The sequence below is a fragment of the Perna viridis genome, chromosome 14, assembly GCF_037379345.1.
Source record: "Perna viridis isolate PV_CMFRI_1.1 ecotype Kerala chromosome 14, ASM3737934v1, whole genome shotgun sequence".
NCBI lineage: Eukaryota > Metazoa > Mollusca > Bivalvia > Mytilida > Mytilidae > Perna > Perna viridis.
This window is the reverse complement of record NC_142458.1, coordinates 33934436-33955447: the sequence shown is the minus strand read 5'-3', so window position 1 is coordinate 33955447 and position 21012 is coordinate 33934436. Positions and strand designations below refer to the sequence as shown.

The 21012-nt window shown below is 34.0% G+C and overlaps 1 protein-coding gene across 2 annotated transcripts in view; it reads right to left on the bottom strand.

Moving 5' to 3' along the window:
- Positions 1–21012, bottom strand: part of LOC148599077 (uncharacterized) — a 28066-nt gene that overhangs the window by 5886 nt on the left and 1168 nt on the right. The window contains exons 2-3 of one of the 2 annotated variants that reach the window (XM_088561653.1): positions 9294–9575; positions 1947–2159 (exon numbers count right to left, since the gene is read on the bottom strand). In XM_088561653.1, coding sequence (XP_088417779.1) covers positions 1947–2159; positions 9294–9575 — 495 coding nt within the window. The remainder of the gene's footprint in view (positions 1–1946; positions 2160–9293; positions 9576–21012) is intronic. The other variant, XM_088561654.1, reaches the window with a different exon arrangement.

The following is a 21012-nucleotide window of genomic DNA, read 5'->3' as shown; positions in this document are numbered from 1 at the left end:
GCAAAATATTCAGATTTATAACATCCAGCCCTTTGCACTTATAAGTCATTTTAACTAGTATATCAAAAAAATCAAATCAGTTAACAACAAGAAATTCTAGTTACTATTATTTACATAAAGAAAAGATTTTCTCTTGATAATAACTTGGTATAAGTTTAGAGTAAATGTGTCCCGTTCGATTTAAGACATGAAATGTTTAAGTTTGTTTACTTTTCTATTCGGAGGTTCGTATTTTTGGTTTTCGTTGTTTAGAGTTGTTTTTTTTATATTACTTTTATTTTTTTTTTGTTTAATGGTGTTTTAAGTGGTTTGTTGAATCCGAATGAAGAGTACATATTGGTCGTTTATCATTAATCCTAATCCTCTTGTCTTTGTCGTTTAAATATTACATTAACCGCGGTAACATTCCGATTTGTTTTAATCGGCATCTCCTGGCGGACTTTCTTCCACGACTGTCTTGAACAATGTATCAAAATGAATTAAAACATGTTTCTGCACCTAATCCAGTATGAAAGTTCTATTTCTAGTTGTATAATAGTACTGCAGGTCTGTATCTTATCTGTTCTCATGATGTAATTACAACATAATGCAGGCACATGCACAAAATGTCAGATCTTATATAAGTCAGCTTTGTTTCTGGTTAAAAATAGATTAAACTGTCAGGAAATGAGAAAATAGGTGTAACTTTAAGTGGGAGCAAAATCATTTTAGATTTGTTTGCTTCTTTGGCATTCCTGTTAAATTGATTTTTATCCATAATTATAGAGGCTCCTGTATATTCTAAATAATTTTAAAAGATTTACCGCTATATATATTATCTGCTATGCCAACAAATGCTAAAAAAAACAAGAAGGAAGCAATATTCAAATTCTTAACTAAAAAGTATAAGGATTATATCACCATTTTGCCCTTAATCGATGGTTAATTATTGGAAGGACATTATTTTTATATGATTAATGAAACGCACAATTTTACTTGACAAAAACATAATAGCTGGTCTTAATCCTTTGAGGAGACGGGTCAAATTGCTAGAATATAGTTGTGAAAAGACTTTCACAGTATTTATCGGCTTAAAATACACCTCGGATAAAGTGCATAATTCAAAATAATAATATGATAATCAGCGGTACTAAGAAGATGAATACTACACACAAGAAGGAGAGCTGAGTTATTTTCATTAAAAAGATGGTATCTTAAGGGTCAGTATTCGTGAAACATTAAGCGTTAGTAGTCAGAATTTGTAACAAAAAAGAACTACTTGTACTTAAATTTTAGCCATTTCGATTCGTGCAGTTTTAAACGTAAACTGTAACTTTAAAAATGCGAATAATAGTAGTACAAATTATGACGGATTATCTGAGACAATGGGTTATTTTCTGTAAGGTTTTGATAACAAACTTGATATAGAACACCGGTAGTGATTGGGTCATAAACTACTTGCCTTACAGACAACATATGCTCGAGGTCACCTAATTGCTTAAAACCTTTTCTTCTCGTCCATGTCAAGCCATTTAAAATACTGTTACCATAGTTTGAAAGTGTCTTTTTTCCCCTCTATTTAAAACAATACTAACTGACTATTTTCTTTTAAAATATTTTAAATTGCAATACAAGAAAGATGAATCAAGCTAATGAGTGTACTTCTCTTCTGGTTATGTTTTGTATATACCGTATAGCGAGTAGTTTTCGCGGAATGCTAATTTTTGGGTATTTTAGAGCTCAGCCGAAAAACTCCAAAATAAATTCGGCAAGATATATATACCCTAGGCTTAAGTGTTTTTCGAACCACTTAGCATTCACCAAAATTAGAAACGCCAACGTTCTTCCAAAATAAAAGAAAGAGATGAAACAGGTTTATGATTGTACTTCTCTTCTTTGCATTTGTGTTGGAGAAATAAAAGTAAAATCGAGCAATTATCGAATGTTTTAGGTTCTTTTCACTATACCTGTAGCTGCAAGGAATGCCCAATTTCCAAGAAACTCTGGCCATGATTGTGTTTTAATTGTGACGCCATCGTATAAATAGGTCAAAGGTGACACTGGTTGTTTTCTGATCTCTTCGGCTTCTTTCTCCTCTTCATCAATCTTCTCCGTGATGGTAGGGTAACGCGAAGTAAAAGTCACGCGTTCCTGTGATCTTTTAGGAGACTTTGGTTTTGCTGAAATAAAGTCAAATAATTTGTGAAAAATATTCCGCATTAATTGGTACATCACAATGCATATGTACTTCATTGTTTTGTTATGGTTGTGATTGTAAATGCCCTTACATTTTATAACATGCATAATTATTTCCGATGTATACATAATGTAAATCAGTGTGAAAGAATCCCTTTACTTAAAGAACGTTTGCATGAATATTTTTTAGTGAAATGGTGTTTATTTTTGTTTTGTTTTTGTTGTTTGTTTTTAGGGGATGTTGCTTCGTTTTAATCATGTTTTATCTACAAAGAATGTTTGATTTAAGATACCTAATGCAAATGAAGTACATTGATGATTTGAATTAGATTGTTATGCACCAAGATCAATTTTAAGGGCGAATTGTCTAACATATTTAAAATATAAACATCATACGCATTGCAGTACATTCCTTGTGCTTAAGTCACATTACAAATACATTACAGTAAGCAAACATAATAATAGCAAGATACACTAAAAATCACCAACCAAGTAGTCAGAGTAATCACGGGAACCAAGGTTATAGCGGTAATCAAAAGAATGTAATCCAGGGACAAAGACCAGACATGGAAAACAGACATACACAACAAAGAACATAAAGTAACTAAAATCATAAATACAAAGTAACAAAAGTAAATGAGCAACTCGGACTCCACTAAAACTGGGAGCATGGACCAGGTGCACCGGTAGGGTAAGCGTCCTCTGCTTTTCTAGAAACACCCGCCGAGTTGCTAATAAAAAGTCAAGTCCGGGGTAGACAAACGAGGGAAGGAAAAGTATGAGCCGTTGAATAAATCAGTTCTCATGGTGCTGATGGATACACCATAACGATCCATGAGCTCATGATAACGACCATAAAACTTCTGTTGTGATGACTTCAATTTTGTAGCAACATAACCCTGCTAAAGAAGCCTATTTGTTAGAGTTCTAGCGCGATACAAAATGTCTGCGTAGTTTCGGCAAGCTCTGGCATAACTTATGAGTTGTGATATGAACACTCCATACGCAGGAGCCGAAGGTATGTTGCCACAGATGAAAGGAAAGTTGACAATTCTGAATGAAAAGTCATCACGTTTGTCGTAAAGTTTGGTCAATAGTTTTCCTTTACCATCGATTTCTAAGTGTAGGTCAAGATATGAGGCTAACTTCACAGCGTCTGTAGTATTCTTTATCTCAAGTTCTTTTGGGTAGATGCGATGCACCAAATCCCCGAAATTAGGATTGTTTAAAGATGATACGTCATCTATATAGCGGAAACTGAGATTGAAGGATCTAGCCCAACGATATTCTTTCTATCTGATCAGATCAGCTATAAAGTCAGCCTCATAAGAGTGAAGGAATAGGTCAGCAAGTAAAGGAGCACAATTTGTTCCCATTGGAATGCCGACCGTTTGTTGAAAAACACGTCCATCACACTGAACAAATATGTTGTCGATTAAAAATTCCAGCATTTTGTAAACATCTTCCTCTGTATATTTGGAAAATGATTTGGAATTATTTCTTACAAAGTATGAGGAATCTCAGACATATCTGACCACGAACTAAATATTATAAGTCATTGACCGACATTTAGCGTAGCACAACTCGAAACCGCTAACATACTGAGGCACCATTCCTTGTATTAAACATGGTGCCACAATAATGTATCTCCTTTAGACATACTCTATAAGAGCTTTTCAGTGTTAGACGTGGCTTTCTATTTGGATAATTTCGGTTTTGAATGCTTCTTGTATACAATTTGTTTTGAATCTCGATCTTATGTATTTAGTGAATTAGTGAAAAAAAAACCTTTTCCACTCACATGTTTTGTTATTAGAGTTGAATGCGATCGTAAAAAAACGGTCTATGTATTACAATTCTGATAAATGAAAAATAAATAAATTGTTGCTAAACTTCATTTTGAAAGACAACGAGTTATTCGGTATATACTCACATTATTTTAATGTGTATAAGTTAAACAGTACTTTGATGCGTAGTATCAATTATGAAGCAAGGGAAAGGGTTATCGAGAACTGTCGGTTTTTTTATTCAGCAAAACATCTAAATTATCTTTGCAATAAGATTGTAAGATAAAGGTCTATGATACCTGTTGTTAATTTGAAAAAAAAAAGAATATCTCTTTTTACGTAGGTCAATGTTCATAACAAAAATACCATACCAAACTTTACAACATATAAGCAATCATATTTCTATGTACGGTACACGTGTTCCAAGTAGTTGCATCTTATTCAGCAGCATTAGAACGAAATAAATTGAAAGATCTATATCGAAAAATGTATTGTAAACAAAAATATCGAAATTGGAACCAAATACAACATCACGAAGAAATGCAGGTAAGTCAAGTCTGATTGTTGGCTAAATCATACAATATACATGAACAAAGGACACTAATAGAACCTTACGTGATATCATACCACATAATGATGAAAATCGGTGGCAAAACTCGAAGGTAAAAATATTTGATCTATATTTATAGTACTCCAGTATTGTGCAAATTAAAAAAAAACATCTTGATTCGTTCTCAAGTTATCTCAAATCGACGAATTGACTCGTAACTCGTTGGATGGTATCATATAATACTTCGACACTTCGTGTAACGAGGTAAAATCAAAGGTAAACATTTAGACAGATAGAAAGTAAAACGAAATCTAATTCCTGTCATAATCCAACATAGACCTTAAATACAAGATGAGGTTTCAGGGAGTTTAAAGGAATAATAAATAAAAAAAATATTTAAAATTAAGAGTTAGAACAAAACATATATTTTATAGAAAAGCTGCTGTTGTGTTTCTTCTAATACCAAGAAATACACAAAGAAGAATATTTTTCATCGATTTCGAGTGCAAATCGCATAAACCAAAAGTCTGGAAATACAGCCAAAATAAACACTGGATTTAAAACCACCGTCTTAAACGATCACTAAAGAGTATTGTTAGCCAAGCAGTATTTATGAAGCGTAAAATACATTCTAAATTGATACATCTGGCAAAGTAAAATATTCAGTTCATTTCTTTAAACAATCGCCAAAAGATGGAGTACTTTGTTATGAACAACATATTAAAATGGATTATTTTGCATTTAATTTGTGAGACACTTTAAAATCATTTTACAAGTTTTTTTTTTTTATTTTAAGTACAAACAAACCAGATTTATAAAATCAAGGATAGTTGCTTAACATTCATTGTTAGTCAAAACAACCACCCAGAACACTGCGTAACCTCTTATTTCACGTTTATACAATCTTTCAGTCAGAAGTTTGTGTTGTCATACTTAGGCAATTAGACACTTCCACTTTATGTCATACTTAGGCAATTAGACACTTCCACTTTATATCAAGTAAGAAATAGTTACAGAAATAGGTTACATTTTTACGGTAATGCCAGAAAGAACAAGGAGCAAAACTGTAGAAATAAAGGATGGGAAACAAAGGACAAAATGGTTGCAGGGACGAGGGATACGTTTAACCATGGACAAAATAGTTCCGGGTACACAAAACAGAAGAAACAAACGAAGAGACACCATGGACAAAATAGTTCGGATACACTAAACTGTAGGAACAAACGGGGAAAACATGTACAAAATAGTTTCTGGTACACCAAACTGTAGAAACAAACGAGGGGAAACCATGGACAAAATAGTTCCGGATACACAAAACCATAGGAACAAACGGGGGAAACATGTACAAAATAGTTTCGGGTACACCAAATTGTAGGAACAAACGAAGGTGAAACCATGTAGCCATGTACTTATGGAACATCAAACTGTTAGAACAAATGAAAGGGAAACCGTGGACAAATGAGTTCCAGGAACATCAAAAGTTTTAAAGACGAAGGAAAAATTGCACAATGCATATAATAGCTAGTGTGAAATCGGGTTCTCTGAAAGGGGAGTATTTCCTGCTTTTATAAAACATCCGTCGTGCTGCTTGTCAAATTATGAACTTCAAATATTTATTTAAACTAATATTTTTGCATGTTTATATATATTTAAGCTAAAGGTGATCAATAATAATGATTGAGAGTCTAACATATTTACACAATGAAGAATATATCGTCTGATATGCTTGCCAAAGAAAACATTTGGAATATATTTGTATAGCAGATGACCACGCCAAAAATCATGAAAGTTTATACCGACAATCAAGCTAAGATTTAGTGCAAAAAAGCTATACCAAAATATATTCTGATTGTAAATTTATTAATTGTATGATAAATAAAGATGGTGCAACGTTATTTTAACAACCTGGGACTATTTATGCGCCTTAGTGCAGACATGTTTCAATCTATTTATTTATTTGACAACGTTATACAAAATAACTGATGCTGCCAGTGTCGAAATGAGAAATACAAATAGAATAAAAAAAAAAACGAAACCACAAAGAATACAACAAACCAGTTTTGCAAGACATTGCATAAATTATTTAACAAAATGTTTCAGATTTCGGATAATTTTCCACCATTTCCGCATTGTTTACTTGATTAAAATCATGAAAACTTTCCAGAATTGAATGTTACCGCCAAAGTGTAAATTGCTTTGATGGGATTCGCGTGTCGGGGAGCATTTTTGTTGCTTAAATTTACCTGCTTATACTATGTTGCCCTTAAGCAAGCATGCCTACCCTACAGAACACCTGAAGTCCCTGTTTTTTTGGTGGGTGATATAATGCTAGTGCTTTGGTGTTTTGTGTAACGTTTTGATTTTCTTATCTTCAGTTTTTATATATAACCTATTTATTTTGGTTCGCTACCATATGTATGTAGATTTTCTTTTATTTCCGTATTCACATTAAGGCCATGTACTCTGATTTAGACGTATTTACATTGTCAATTTCTTAACGCTTCAGTTCATTTACCGAAATAAGCGGTATCAAAAGTCAAAACCTGTAACACAATGAGTCTTCATTCTTGCATTTTGTGGTAGAATGTCTCGGTGCGGGATGTGGCTTCATATTTTAATATTTTCGGTTTTGAAAACTTCTTGTTAACAATTTTATTTTGGCTTTAGATTTTTGTTTAAGAAATAATTCGTGGAGGGGTAGATTTGCACTCATTTTAACATGGGTACGGCATTTATGTTCGATTATTTAAATGAGAATGTAAATGCCAAACCCATGTTAAAATGAGTACAAATCTACCCCCGGAAGGCATTATTTCTTTTCTAATATGACAAATACGGTAATTTTTGTGACAAAAATTTCCCTAGACGTAGCCAAAATAACGAAAAATAACGGCTGTTCCGTTTAACCTCCCCGTTATGGAAGTTAAATTTGTATATTTATGTCATCGTTGATTTCAATTAGGTAACATTTCAGCCGTTAAATAATCGCGGTAAAGTTTTTAAATGAGTGTTTTGTCTCGAAGCGACAGCGAAAGAAAAGAGATAGTGCACAGATGCTAAAGGCGGGGTCGTACCGACATATACTGTTTGGCGATATGAAGTCGTCATATTAGAAATGCATTTGATTCTTATTCTGGTGACAAGAGGTAGTTCCTTGAAAGATGTGTACAGGAAACCGACAAGATTTTGTTAGTAACGGACTATTTTTGTTATTATTTATCTTATAAACTGTATGAAGAGTAATCAAGGGAACCAATGTTATAACGGTAATCAAAAGAATGTAATCCAAGGACAAAGACCAGATATGGAAAACAGAAATACACAACAAAGAACATGAAGTAACTAAAATCATACATACAAAGTAACAAAAGCAAATGAGCAAATCGGACTCTACTTTTCTAGAAACACCCACCGAGTTGCTCATAAAAAGTCAAGTCCGGGCTAGTCGAAAGAGGAAAGGAAAACTATGACACGCTGAACAAATCAGTTTTCTGAGCAGATGGATACACCGTAACGATCCACGAGTTCATGATGAGGACCATAAACCTTCTATATTGATTACCTCAATCTTGTAGCAACATAACCCTGCTAAAGAAGCCTATTAGTTAGAATTCTAGCGCGATACAAAAAGTCTGCGTAGTCTCGTCGGCAAGCTCTGACATAACGTATGAGTTGTGATATGAACACTCCATACGCAAGTGCTGAAGGGATGTTGCCACAGACGAAAGGAAAGTTGACAATTCTGAAAGAAAAGTTATCACGTTTGTCGTAAAGTTACGTCAATAGTTTTCTTTTACCGTCGATTTCTAAGTGTAGGTCAAGATATGGTGCTGACGTCACAGTGTCTGCAGTATCCTTTATCTCAAATTCTTTGGGGGTAGAAGCAATGTATCAAATCCCCAAAATTAGGATTGTTTAAAGATAATACGTCATCTATATAGCGGAAACTGAGATTCTTTCTTTCGGATCAGATCAACTATAAATGTATGTTATTTTAAATTTTCATATGACTACCTTGTTAAACCTTTTCGAAACATTTTATATGCGTTGCCACCTCCATACCTACATGCTACAGCTTTCTTTTACTACATTTTAATAACTTTACTGATAAACATATGTCAACATAGAAACCTAAACAAATTTGTTGGTAAGTTGCCAGTTATCAATACAACGACCTAAAAACAATTTGTTGTTTTAGGATTGCGTTACAATTAATTACACCACTTCACTTCAAATCTTAACAAACAAAAATGATTAAATGATTTGTACGTATGCTTATAACACGCGGAGTAATATCAGTTCTATGTATATTAGAATTTTGCAAAGAGCAATATAATTCTAGTTATAGACTTAGAATCGTAAAAACAAGATAAAAGGGTCATAACTATTTATCATTTTACGGTTACGCCAAAAATCTCAACATAACAAACATACACCAAATACTAGGTGAATATTGCACACCTAAAATCATACTTTGTTTCCGATTTACGGGTGTGAAACTACAAGAGAATTGTAGAAACAAGAGTTCGATGTCATAAGAAAACATTAAGCGTGGAATACGTCTTGATTTATGACGATACGATAGAGAAAATTACATTGTGACGTCATTACATACGATTTCCTGTGAACCATAGAATAGTATATTAATATGCATTCACACGCTTCAAAAATCAATGTTAGTGACGTTAAAAGCATAAAAAGCCGTGTTAGACCATTACTACTAAAACTCATGTACTTGCTAATATAACAGCGAAGACAACACATCTATGAAAACCGGGTACCTTTCACGGAAATATATACGGAAGATGTCGCCGTGCCTTCGGTATTTTCCGCTTTACATCGGTATGAACCCTCGTCACACTTTTTGACTTTCTGTATTTCAATAGTCGCCTCACCTAGTTCGCCATACTGGAATGTAATACGAGGGTTGTCGGGAATTATTTCTATGTCTTTTGTCCAGTTAACAGTTGGTTTTGGAAACCCAACGGCTTTACATTCAAATGTTACTGTCGAACCTTCTTCAACTGTTTCCTCTTTTGGTAGTTTCTTGACAAATTCAGGTGCTGTGAAAATAAAACCGAAATCATAATATCATATGTGCATGCCTAAACTGTAACGTATTAACCAGTGAACATCTAGCCAGCTGTGAATTTTCTTTGATGTTGTTTATTTTAATTATTGAGCCCTGAAACTATTCTATCATGTGCAAATGTTGTCGTTATCTTTAATGTTCTAACCAGATATACAGTCAAACCAGTATTAAGCAGTCACCTCTGGGGAATACTCAAAGTAACCTTTATAGAGAGGTGACCTTTGGAATGAGGTTACAAATTGTGATGTAGAAAGACTTTGATGTCAGCATATAATCCCATATTCCTTAAGATTGTTCTACCTCTGATTGTTATTATATTACATGTATTTATCTTGAATTTTCCTAGGTAGATTCATGTATTTAAAAATATTTTCATTCAAAATATCATTCAGATAAAAAAATATGACAATAAAAAAGTATTTCGTCATTTCCCGTTTATGTTGTTTTCACCGTCTACGTTATTGTCAATGTCCTCTATAATTTCTGCTTTTCTTTTGGCAATTTTAGTAATTTGTGTTTTTCCGACATTAAGTTCCTTTACAACGGCACGGGCATCCTTTCCACTCTTTATTTTTTTAATTGCCTCAATTCGTTCCATTTTCCGTTTCTGAGGCATTTCGCCGCAACTCATAATTAAACTGAAGACTGACGTTTTTACCAGTGAGTAAATTTCATACCTTTACTATCGAATCTTTAATTTTCATTGCAATACCGATTTAATCCCTTCGGCAACTTTATTATCTATATTTACATGTTCTAAATATAATTAAATCACGTGACACGGTACTATTATGGGGTCAAGTGATAAACCGGATGTTTACAGAATACCGGTATAAAAAATCAGAAGGACGATTTCGGCCAAAAATAGGTGATCGTTTGCCGCGTAAGGGAGGTGACCGCTGATTTGAGGTAACCGGTAGAGCAGGAATGTTCAATTTTGTCAACAGGGATTCTTCATTTTTGTGTGCTCATTTGTCAGGTTTTTGGGCAATATAAGCTGTGTTACCTTTGTCAGGGCAATTGTGGTGGTTTCTAAGTACACAATGTAGACAACATAACAAAGATATAAAATTTTACATATCATAAATAAAGATAAGTAATATCACACAAAAATATATAAAGCCTTTGCTATATGAATTATCAAGAAAGGGGAGTGAGATAAGATATGTGCTCCCTGAGGGTAAGCATGGCCTGCTCTACAAGCGGAATCCATTACAATTGCAAGTAAATAAAAACCGTAAGGCGTTAAGTTAGATGAGTAGCACATCAAGAAAGACATTAGATATTGTATTATCTGTTAAATAGTGAGTCGGTCAATACAATAGCGATGGCGACCGTACAATTCTGTGGTGATGATATCGACACAGACTGAACATAATGAAGTTTATTTGACAGCATTCTCGCTCTACTAAGGATCCTAAGTCGGTGCACAAATCAAATGCACAAGAGTAACGGATCAAACGTGAAATGGTTACTCCACAGGCTTGAGATGGTGTTATATTGCCATTAAGAAAGGTGAGGTTTAATGTTTGAAAGTCAAAATTATCGGACTTGTAATTCAAGCATTCTGTGTCATCTATGTTTATGTTTAGCAGACGTTGTGTCAGTTGTCTCTATCGAGGTGATTTTGGACACAGTTGGATCGATATTCCAAGTATTTAGCAGACGTTGTGTCAGTTGTCTCTATCAAGGTGATTTTGGACACAGTTGGATCTATTCAGACGTTGTGTCAGTTGTCTCTATCGAGGTGATTTTGGACACAGTTGGTTTATTTAGTTAAACTAAGACCATTTAAAACAAATTAGATCAAATTTGATATACGCTCATTAGAATAGATCAAATGTGAGTAATCCTTGAAATTCTTATTATTCAACGATAATACATTTAGTATTTAACGAAAGCTTACATTGAGAAAATGGGAAAGTGGTTTATTTTTTCTGTAGCAGCCCCTGTAAAAAACCTAGTTCCATATGAATATTAAAACAGATCGGCCAAAAGTGGGACACAATTACTTCACAGATGTATTCCAATGGTATGTTGTTGAAATATGCCAAAATATATTTCCTTAAATTCTAAATTATAAAAAGGTATTCAGTTTGAGAAAATATGTCATATTTTTGTGTTAGTCATATTTATTTTTATTTGTAAGATTTCATATTTTATGTAAGTCATATACATATTCATTAGCAGGCCCCCGATATCTATGAATATTCATTGTTTAATCTTTTAATCTGGTTCTTAATCTGGTTCCCTGGTCAATATCATAAGGACCCAAAGATCTCTATAAAGTACCTCTTTTAAAAAAAAACATCATTTTCTTTTTTTTTATTCTTTTTTTTTTTTTTTTTTTTTTTTGCTTGTACGAGAACAAAAAGATAAAGTGATTAGTTAACATTGAATGAATTCATTTATATTATCAGGACCACGATATCTATAGCCATTGCCAGTTGTTAAATCTGGTTCCGGGTAATTGAAAAACATTCGGGTCATCACAGTTACGAAATAGTACGCAATCATATCAAGGGAAGCAAGATTTTTGCAGAAGTCACCCGACTTTAGAGTATATCGCATTCATGCAATTTCGGATGTAGAAAGTAAGCCAAAATCAGTGACAAAGAATATTTGACGATTAGCGACTTTGACAACTTTGATTTTTTATTTAGATCTTCCTAAATATTTGTTTCTAAAGCTGCTAATATAAGGTTACTTATTGAAACACGTGTACAGCACATCGAAATTGCAGTATTCATTAGTATTTTGTATAAAATTACCACTGGGTCGATGCCACTGCTGGTGGATCAGAGGTCCTCAGGGAGTACACAGACTTGTCTGATGCTTCATTTCATGTATTGCACATATAGAACCTCTCAGTGATGGATTTTGTTTACTATTTCGATAGTTTTGGCTTTGTGTATATTTTTTAATACAGTCAAGTTTCGGAAATTTCAAACAATTTATAAACAAGTCTCACTACAATAGACCAAGACCTCAACGCAATCAAAGATCTTTTCATAATCAGATTGCAATTTTTCGCATAGTGACGTCATTTTTCTTATACATTCAGGAAAACAGACTGCTGCAACAAAAAACAATGACAGAATTAGGTTCTATCAATATATGATGCACGTGTGCCATCTTAAAAAAGTGTGTAGTGACAACAGAGTTTGTTGTCACAATGTAGGGAATATTGCCTTCAAAACTGTAAAAGGCTTAAAAAGTATGATAAAAAAGGATAAATTAGAAAGAATGATCAAGGGAACCAAGGTTATAGCGGTAATCAAAAGAATGTAATCCAGGGACAAAGACCAGACATGCAAAACAGACATACACAACAAAGAACACAAAGTAACTAAAATCATACATACAAAGTAACAAAAGTAAATGAGCAACTCGGACTCCACCAAAAACTGGGAGCATGGACCAGGTGCACCGGTAGGGTAAGCGTCCTCTGCTTTTCTAGAAACACCCGCCGAGTTGATCATAAAAAGTCAAGTCCGGGGTAGACAAACGAGGGAAGGAAAACTATGACCCGTTGCAACTCGTGCTGATCGATTAGCTGTGTTGTAACTTCAGAGGTCCCAGGCGCGTATTCATAGGGAGCGGATCTTGCATAAACTCCTTTAAATTGGGAGTTCTTTTGTGTGAAATTGTGATTTTTCTCAAATTCTACTCCCAAAAAGGAGGGATAGAAAACATGGTTAATCATGTAGCAAAGTGGTGGTCGTTGATTTTACGACAAAACATGAAAAATCTCTCTGATTGTAAACGATCGGTTAATTACTTATCAACAAGGCCATTGTTACTTGGCACAAATGTCATGGTTGTGATACAGCTTACATCATTCATTACTGAAAGAAAGTTGAGTCAAATAGACGTTGTCATGGCAACCGTTTGGTATGTAGGAAGGTGAAAATAAACCAACAGGTTGGCAGATGATTACTTGAAATGTTTTCTTCCTCAACAAAAACTAATAACAAGTAAGAGGAAATTGTCTGTTTGATAGAACTGTGTTACTAACCGTTAGATAATTGTATATAGAAGTGCAATAGATTTTATTCACTAAAAGCTGTGCTGTGTCAATAAAACACAAATCAGTACAATACTGACATCTTTATGCATATTTATGAAATATCTAAAAAAATATTTCTATGTTTAAATCACAAAATCGGCGTTTGCAAACGAACAGAATAAATAAATCTCTTAATTACAATTGATTGTGTACTGAGAAATCTCATGTCTACATTTTTGTTTTATCAGATTATATTTATCGTGTATTCGTGTTTGAATTCTATGGATTTAGATCTTCCTATATAAAAGATTATAATGCTGCTGATGAGAGGTTACTCCGTGAACACGTGTACAGCATGTCGATCTTTGCAATATACATCTATATGATTGCTGTTTAGTATTGAACAGCCACTGGGTCGATATCACTTCTGGTAGACCATAGGTCTCCGAGGGTATTCACCAACCCAGTAGTCAAACTTGTCTAACCACGAATTATACCTGATTTTATTTATCATATTTAACCAAATTTTCAGAATTACAAACAAAATACTAAAAACATTTAAGCTTCATTCCTTGTATCGCACATGGTAGGGATTTGAAAGAGTAATCACGGGAACCAAGGTTATAGCGGTAATCAAAAGAAAGCAATCCAGGGACAAAGACCAGACATGCAAAACAGACATACACAACAAAGAACATAAAGTAACTATAATCATACATACAAAGTAACAAAAGTAAATGAGCAACTCGGACTCCACCAAAAACTGGGAGCATGGACCAGGTGCACCGGTAGGGTAAGCGTCCTCTGCTTTTCTAGAAACACCCGCCGAGTTGATCATAAAAAGTCAAGTCCGGGGTAGACAAACGAGGGAAGGAAAACTATGACCCGTTGAATAAATCGAATTTCTATTTCGATAATTTTGGTTTTGAGTACTTCTTGTATGTAATAAATGTTAAGATCTTTCTGTATATTTAGTTCTGATCCTGCTGATGAGAGGTCACTCCACCATATCAAAGTATGCAGTGTATTTTGTATTTGTAAGTCCCCAAGTCATATCACATTTTATAACAAACCCCAAGTCCCAATCCCCAAAGAAAACAATAAATCTGTGAGAGACAGCTCATTAGTGATACCCCACTCTTTTTCGGTAAACGAGGAGTAGGTGAGTGATCGAAGAACCCAAAAAGGGAATACACGGAACAAGATATTAAGCAATAGCAATAAACCTAATATCTATAAGCATTTCCATCAAAAAGAAATCTATTACGGAAAAAATGTGTTACGGAATGACGAACATAGATAAAAACAGTTCACCGCCTCCCTATACTGTTATCACTGACCTCCAACTGGATGTTGTTAAATTAGAGTTTAATTCTTAAAGACCTTTTTAAACAGATTTATCAGCTTATTCAGTGTAAAATAGTTCATACATATATAATATGCTCTCCAATGAAATTAAATGGTATAGAAATCCAAAAATGATTTTTAAAGCAGTGGGTCCGTCTGATTGACTATGGTCCAAAATATTCTGAAAGTTGGTGGAAACAAGGACTGGTTTCTGTGTCTTGAAAATATGACGTCACATCCAATATGGGAACACGTTTGACCAAGACTCAATCGGACGAAATACATTGTAGCTCCGGGACTAAAGAATTGGGTTTATAAACTTTTATGTCAGATGCTTCACGTTTCTCATAAAATATATCATCGCATGATTATGATACTTTAAAACTGGCACGTTTTACGTCTGTCAATATATAATTTTAATATGAAAAGGTTGTGTCCTTTTTTTTAAGTTCATGAGACATGATATAACCTTTGAACAAATCAGAGCGTGCCTAACCTTACCGACGCACTTGGTCAATGGTTTTCGTATTTTGTAAAGACTAAACACTAGGACTTGTTCCTGTCAGCCATGTATATACACATAATCAATTTAACTGCTACATGACATTGGCATTACAATAATTTGACAAATTGTAACAAGCAATGTAGTCGGAGTTGCTAATTTTCTAGTTTTCTCCATACTTATTAAATAATTTGAGCCACTGGTTTGCTTATCTTGTCTCCTTCATGTAAGATTTTACTGCTTATTAAATGACTTCAATTTCAAAACTTTTAATAAAAACTCTTTTTAAGAGTATAACATTGCTGACTTCTCAAAATTGTGTAAAAAAAAAATTACAAACCATATAATTGGAAATAATCTGCGGTGTGCGATCTATCATCAGAAGTATGATATTAGAAATACAAATACATAGGAAGACAGAGATCAAAAAATAAATAGTATACAAAACGTATAACTGCTCAAAACCCAAATATACCAAAATAGGGAGCCAAATCCCGCAACGAGAAGTTCTACAATGTGTAATACAAGGAATAGTGCCTCAGTATCTACGGATTAGAGTCTTGTGATATTGTTGTATTGTTACTGAACATTTTGTACATGGACTTGTCAGATAAACCAGAATAAGACCCTCTAGAGTTATATAGAGCGACATTTATTGCATCATTAAGAGACGTAAATTGTCAGTTCAATAGACGATGTATGTGTAAAAGTCAAATGGCATATGATGTCTGCCTATGATAAATCTTTGTTCATAATTCATAATAACACAAATCAACTAGTTTTTTTTTAATATTACAAGGAAAAAGGTTTGGTGATCCCTAATTTTCTTTTTGAGATACGAATGAATGTCAGTTAAGTGTCCATTAAGAAATTCTATCCACAAGTCTTTAGATAGTTTGCAAAATAGTGAAATTCCCAACAAAATCCGTATAAAAATTACCTTGATTAAGATTCAATTATCTCAAAATCAAGATCGGCGACCTATGTTTTTACAGTAAAATTCTAAAAGTGTATTCATTTATCTTCCAGAAATACTAGGAGAATTTATCAACTAGAATTATTAGGTATGATCTACCTCAATTGTTTCCGGTATAGGGCAAACAAATACAAAAATTGAAACAGCAATCATCACAAGTAATAGGACAATGTGTAAGTTATAAGAGTGGGAAAATGTCTGATTTGATAAACATTAATTGGATATTCTTACTAAAGACATATATTTATAAATACACGAACCATGTGTGGATTTCCCTAGATGCTTCCGCAAATGTACAATGACATGAGAGTTGAATCTAAATAATGACAAACGTAACGTTTTCTCGCAGTATAATTGGTGCTGATATCAGGGGAATTGTTGTCTTTGTAAGATATAACTTTTATGCAGAGCGACCATCCTCTGAAGGGAATATAAACGTTTCATAGAAGGAAATGAACTGTATAATAATCCATCAAGCAAACTAGTGCTTTGTGCATGAAATCAAGTCATTTGTCAAATATGGAAGACTCAGTTATTACGTACAACGTGGCTGAGGTATTACAATTGTTGTAATTAGAATGATTGCATGGTAACAACTGTATTTGAGACTGGCGACCTATGACAAAGAACAGTCGTATGAACATTATAAATGGCATCAAGTTTGAGAGACAATAGTTATATTACTTTCTGTAGAGTGAATTTAGACCCAAAAAACCATGCCACACCCACCCCACTACCCCCACACTTTGTATTGGTTCTGAAGGGTATGGTATATAGTTACTTCATTGTTATTTCTAATATATATGAATTACATTTTATTTAAATCGTTCCACTTGTGCATTATATATAAAAATAACATGAAGAAATACTCGAAAACGTAGGTTGATAAAAGAAAATGTTTACTCGAAATCTCCGCATACATCTGTGTATTGAGTTACAGCTTCTAGTTATAGGATTGTACAAAACTAATGAGAAGAGCTCAATCCCCTGATAATTTAAACAGAGGATTATATTTTCAATTTGACATATACTAAATGGTACGGAGAAAGGACATGAAATAAGCAGGTTCCAATCAATATTTGTTTTATAATAATTGGTTTACTGCCAGAAAGATGCGTGTTTGTCTAAATCGTAAAACAATCTTAGACAGTAGGAAAACTAAGCTTGCATCAGTCAAATTCGGAGCGTTTCAACATGTCCCCACCTCTAGCGACCACCTGTATCATTTATAGTTGTATGGTGAATTTAATATGAAATTTACCTGTTAATACAATTGCGAGGACCATCTGTCTTACACGACCACAATTCTATTTTCCTTTGAATTTAAGTGAAGACGCTACATAAGCAGGGTTCAATAGATGTGATGAAACCGTCAATTATTTAGAATGTACACCTTTGCGCCGACAAGACAAAAATTACTGGGTGTTCTGCTAGTAGCAAAGCCGGGGCGGGTATTTTTTTACAAGGATTCCTACTCAGAAATGTTTAAAAGGGGTCCAGGTTATTATTTTCACATCATTATATGCAAATTAAACCTAATTTTCACATGACTATGAGCAAGGGTCCAACCCCTGAACCCTCCCTCCATTGATGAATATACAGACTGCAAGATATGAGCGTTAAGCTTGTGTATCATGCAGTTCAAAATATTTATCTAGATTAGATTTGTAGTGCCAAAAAAATCTGTGTATTTGAGATGTATTGAGATATATTGACTTGTATTAGATCAGATACATATTAGATGCAGTGATACTGTTACAGTATCTGGACAACAAACATGGTCTGGTGGGCTCATTACCTTTAAAAGCTCTGCAGAGTAGATAATTATAGAATTACTATCATCGAGCAAGCTCACAAAAAGAATACACTCGCTTTAAATTGGGTTTTCCGTAAACTGTAAGAACCCTTAAGAAGTTAAATTATTTTCCTTTGGGGTTCTCGGAAAGTAATTATATTCCTTCATCTACACATCATGAATAATGGTCCTCTATAAATCTATCAAAATCATTTAAAAGAGCAATTTTGGAGGAGTTGCGCTTAGAATAAACTTGAAAAGATGAACAGACCGACGGACAATGTGATTATTATACACCGCCACAGTTTGTGTGTGCAAGAGGTATAAAAAAGATCTTTGATTTTAATATTGTGGATTTAGTTGGTTTATATCTGTACAGAACATTAATTAGGCGCGAATACTGTCAAATCAGCCTTTAACTAATGGTTTGTAAGATTTAATAAGGTTGGGATAGAACCAATCCAGAGAAAAGTCATAAAAACGGCTTCGGCTTATTCCAACACGAAATGGAGAAACTGAACTTGATAAGCAGTAAATTAAGAAATACAACCGTATGTCAAATACGCCAATTATAGTTATAAACCTTCTGCAGAATGGTAGAAACATCTGTATTTATTTGTTTATATTTTTCGGGTCGATGTCATTAGTAGCATGGAAAATTGACACTAAACATGGACATATTCATAGGGTGCATTACAAAACATGGGCATATTCAAAGTGGTGCATTACAAAACGCGAATTTAGGCATCAACGAGATACATAATTTAAAATGCAAAAATTTTACCTTTAACTATTAAAAATGTGATAAAAATATTATCTGACTTTGTAACTTGTACCGTGGTTGCCTTGCATTCTTTGTTCTTTCAAGTTCTTATTAATTACGTTAGTTTGTTCTTTTTTAACTTTGTAAACTCTTTAATACCGACCATATTGTTTTAGTGCGAGTTGTACTCAGGGCTAAAACGGCCTTGGTGGTCTCAGTGTAGCGTGCTTGCCTCGAGTACCAGAGATTGTGGGTTCGGTCCCGGTGCAAGTCACACCAAAGACTTTAAAATTTGTAGTTCCTGCTTCTCCGCCAAACACGAGGTTCTAGTATCTAAGGGAATAGACTGGCAAATTGGAGTCAGAATAATGTGTCCGAGTGGGTGGCATGCCTACCTGTGAGCTGTTGTCTCTGTGAGCTAGCACAACCAGACAATAGAAGTTCGATTCAATGTGTCCACGTGGGTGTGTCGGTCTTATACAAAACGTGTCTGTTCGAAAGATCAATCGCTCTCGTCCTAAAATGCAGAAATATCTGCCAGATGACGTTAAACCATAATCAGTCAATCATAAAAAACATTGTGTTCATGTGTTCTTATTTTCTAGTAATACAAAAGATACATGTTCTCAGTAGCTTGGTTTTGTTTGATTAATGATAGCATAAATCTTTAATTAAATATAGTTACAGGTCTATGATGGTAGTCATATAAGATGACGCTTAGAAATGGTCCTGAGATGAAACCTTACAGAAGGTAGGGGTGCCAGCCGGGGTTCCTCAGAAAAATGAGGGGGGAAGGTTGCTAAGACAATATTCGCCATTTTTTTTTGTCAATTTTACACAAGAAAATGACAACTTTTTCAATAAAAAATGAGGGGAGCCAACCCCCTGCCCACCCCCCCCCTCCGACCCTTGGATCCGCCACTGATAAATGATATCAATATTATCTACCCTACCCATTACAAATTAAATAAAAACAACAGCTATAAATGTTTTCTCGTATATGTATGCCAGAAACCTATATTATGTACATATAGTTTACTAACATGAATATAACGACACGATACAGTTTCATGATATAATTCCGTCGTCCTTATTTCCCCTTACAAAAGCCATACTTCCTTGTCATCACATGAGAGCATCGTGATCTCAGCCGTCTGCAGTAAGTCTAAGAACTATAGGTCTAATAGAGATGTTTCCTTGACAACTTCAGTACAATCATTCAGATGTATACTAACATTGAAAACGGCACAAGAAAGTGTGTTGAGATGAAAAAGGAGGGGTTTTCAAACAGAAATCTAGAAATGTTTTCTCCTATGAATTTAAGACATTTTCCAATTTAACGACTACAAATTTGCCATACAATATGATGGTGACTTGCAGAGCTGGACTGAAATCGAAAGAAACAATTTAGGGATAAAAATGCTACTTTATGGAGGTACATGGAGACCTAGGGTAAGGGACATAATGAATTCAGTCCAAGTTACTTTGATGTAAATTGCTGAATGCAAACGTTCCAAATGATTTATAAGAGTTGTGTCCTTTACCCTAAATTTACCTCCTTAATCAGGATCTCAATAGTACACGTAAAAACACAGCCAATACAAACTTTCAATATGTATAGACACATTAAAAAAATGAGTTTCTACGTTTCCGTAAAACATAAAATTTTTTAAACTTTATGGTTGAATAATCGTTTGATTATAAGATATTTATAATATAACCTGCACATCACTGACATTTATAGTCGTAGACATTTATATGTACAAATACAAATGCATGTATGCAATTTTGGGTACAGGTGTAATTAATGTCTGTTTAAAGCCGAGGTTTAGTACTATCAGCATCTGGCCACTTTGTTTAGGATAAAGGTCACTGATTAACGGATGCCAAGATTTTGTATGTGATTGCTGAATTCGCACATACCATGCTTAAGTCCTTTCCTGATTCCATTCAATTCAGAAGTGCAGCTCTGAGATCATAATATCTACTATATAGAAAAGTTTTGTTCAGTTTGTT